General features: G+C 45.2%; 1 protein-coding gene across 1 annotated transcript; it reads left to right on the top strand.

Annotated features, from left to right (window-relative positions):
* Nucleotides 1-492: 492 nt before the first annotated feature.
* Pmar_PMAR012837 (conserved hypothetical protein) lies at nt 493-1,150 on the top strand (the record flags this gene model as incomplete). The annotated part of the gene is made up of 2 exons (XM_002787278.1): nt 493-1,062; nt 1,106-1,150. The coding sequence occupies 2 exons, from the start codon at nt 493-495 to the stop codon at nt 1,148-1,150; spliced, it is 615 nt and encodes a 204-aa protein (XP_002787324.1).
* Between the last annotated feature and the right edge of the window lie 93 nt (nt 1,151-1,243).

Consider the following 1,243-nt stretch of genomic DNA (forward strand, 5'->3'; position numbering starts at 1 on the left):
GCTCACCATACTTTCCTGAGCCGCAAGATGGTGTTCGTAGAGGTGACTGTGCACGAGTCGAAGACGGGATATGCTAAGAATATGCGGAGGGGTGTATGTCATAGGATTATGTACCAACGGGATATTTGTTACCCTAGCAAGTGAGCGACATGCAACCGTTCAGTGAACGGTTATCACTGGTCAGCCGCTCCGGGTCTACTCGCGTCGGAAGCGGCCTCAGGAAGTGAAGCGCTGCCACGCTGCACAGCACACTCTATTGAGACCGCTAGACCGAGTGTACATAACGACTTGTATTCACACGCCTACAGAGTTGCTCTCTTCCCCAAGAAACCGTCATCGGATAAACCGATTCAGGCCGAACATGAAGGAGACAGTAAACAAAGGCATATCATTAGCTCACACACTCGACGCTAGTGAAAGAGTGGTTTCCACTCTAGCACATGTCATCATCATTATATTTGAAGCTTGTTAATCCTAACATATTTTTCAAGTATGTCCGTATCTGGTAGCAACAGCGGTAAATCGTACTCGTGGACTGATGTTTCGGGTAACGTGTACTACTATTACAAGCATCCTATGACCAAGGCTGTTTTGTTCATTTTACTACAGGAATTATGTGAACGTTTGGCCTTCTACGGGTTGATGCCCAACCTTCAGATTTTCCTCAAGGAGTATCTTGGGGTTGATGACGCTGGTGCTAATTCGTATATCTCTACGTTCAACGCTATCCTTTATGTTACTCCACTTCTCTCTGCTGTGATATCGGATACGATACTTGGACTCTACCTCACTATTCTGGCATTCTCCTTCGTTTACATGGCGGGTTTGGCTCTTCTAACGCTGTCTACGATACATTCGATTAGTCAGCCGTGGATGATCCATGTCTCACTACTCTTCCTAATCGCATTTGGTGCGGGTGGAATTAAGAGTTGTGTGAATGTCATGGGAGCTCAACAGTTCCATCCTGAGGAGCATAAAGATCTTATTACAAGGTATTACACCTATTTCTATGCTTCTATCAATCTTGGTTCTATTGTTGGTGGTATTGTCACTCCGATTTTGGTCGAATCGGTCTCTTTCACTGCAAGCTTTTCTTTCCCTTTAGTTGCCTTTATCATTGCAACGATTGTTTTTATTGGGGGTAACTTGATGGGTCGTTATGTCAAGCCCAAGCCTCAGGATCTGCTGTATTGGAGATCCTCAAGGTACTCTTCTTTTCTATTACGAGGTGCTCCCTGGAAAA

Source organism: Perkinsus marinus (genome assembly GCF_000006405.1).
Source record: "Perkinsus marinus ATCC 50983 genomic scaffold scf_1104296929452, whole genome shotgun sequence".
In the NCBI taxonomy this organism is placed as follows: Eukaryota; Perkinsozoa; order Perkinsida; family Perkinsidae; genus Perkinsus; species Perkinsus marinus.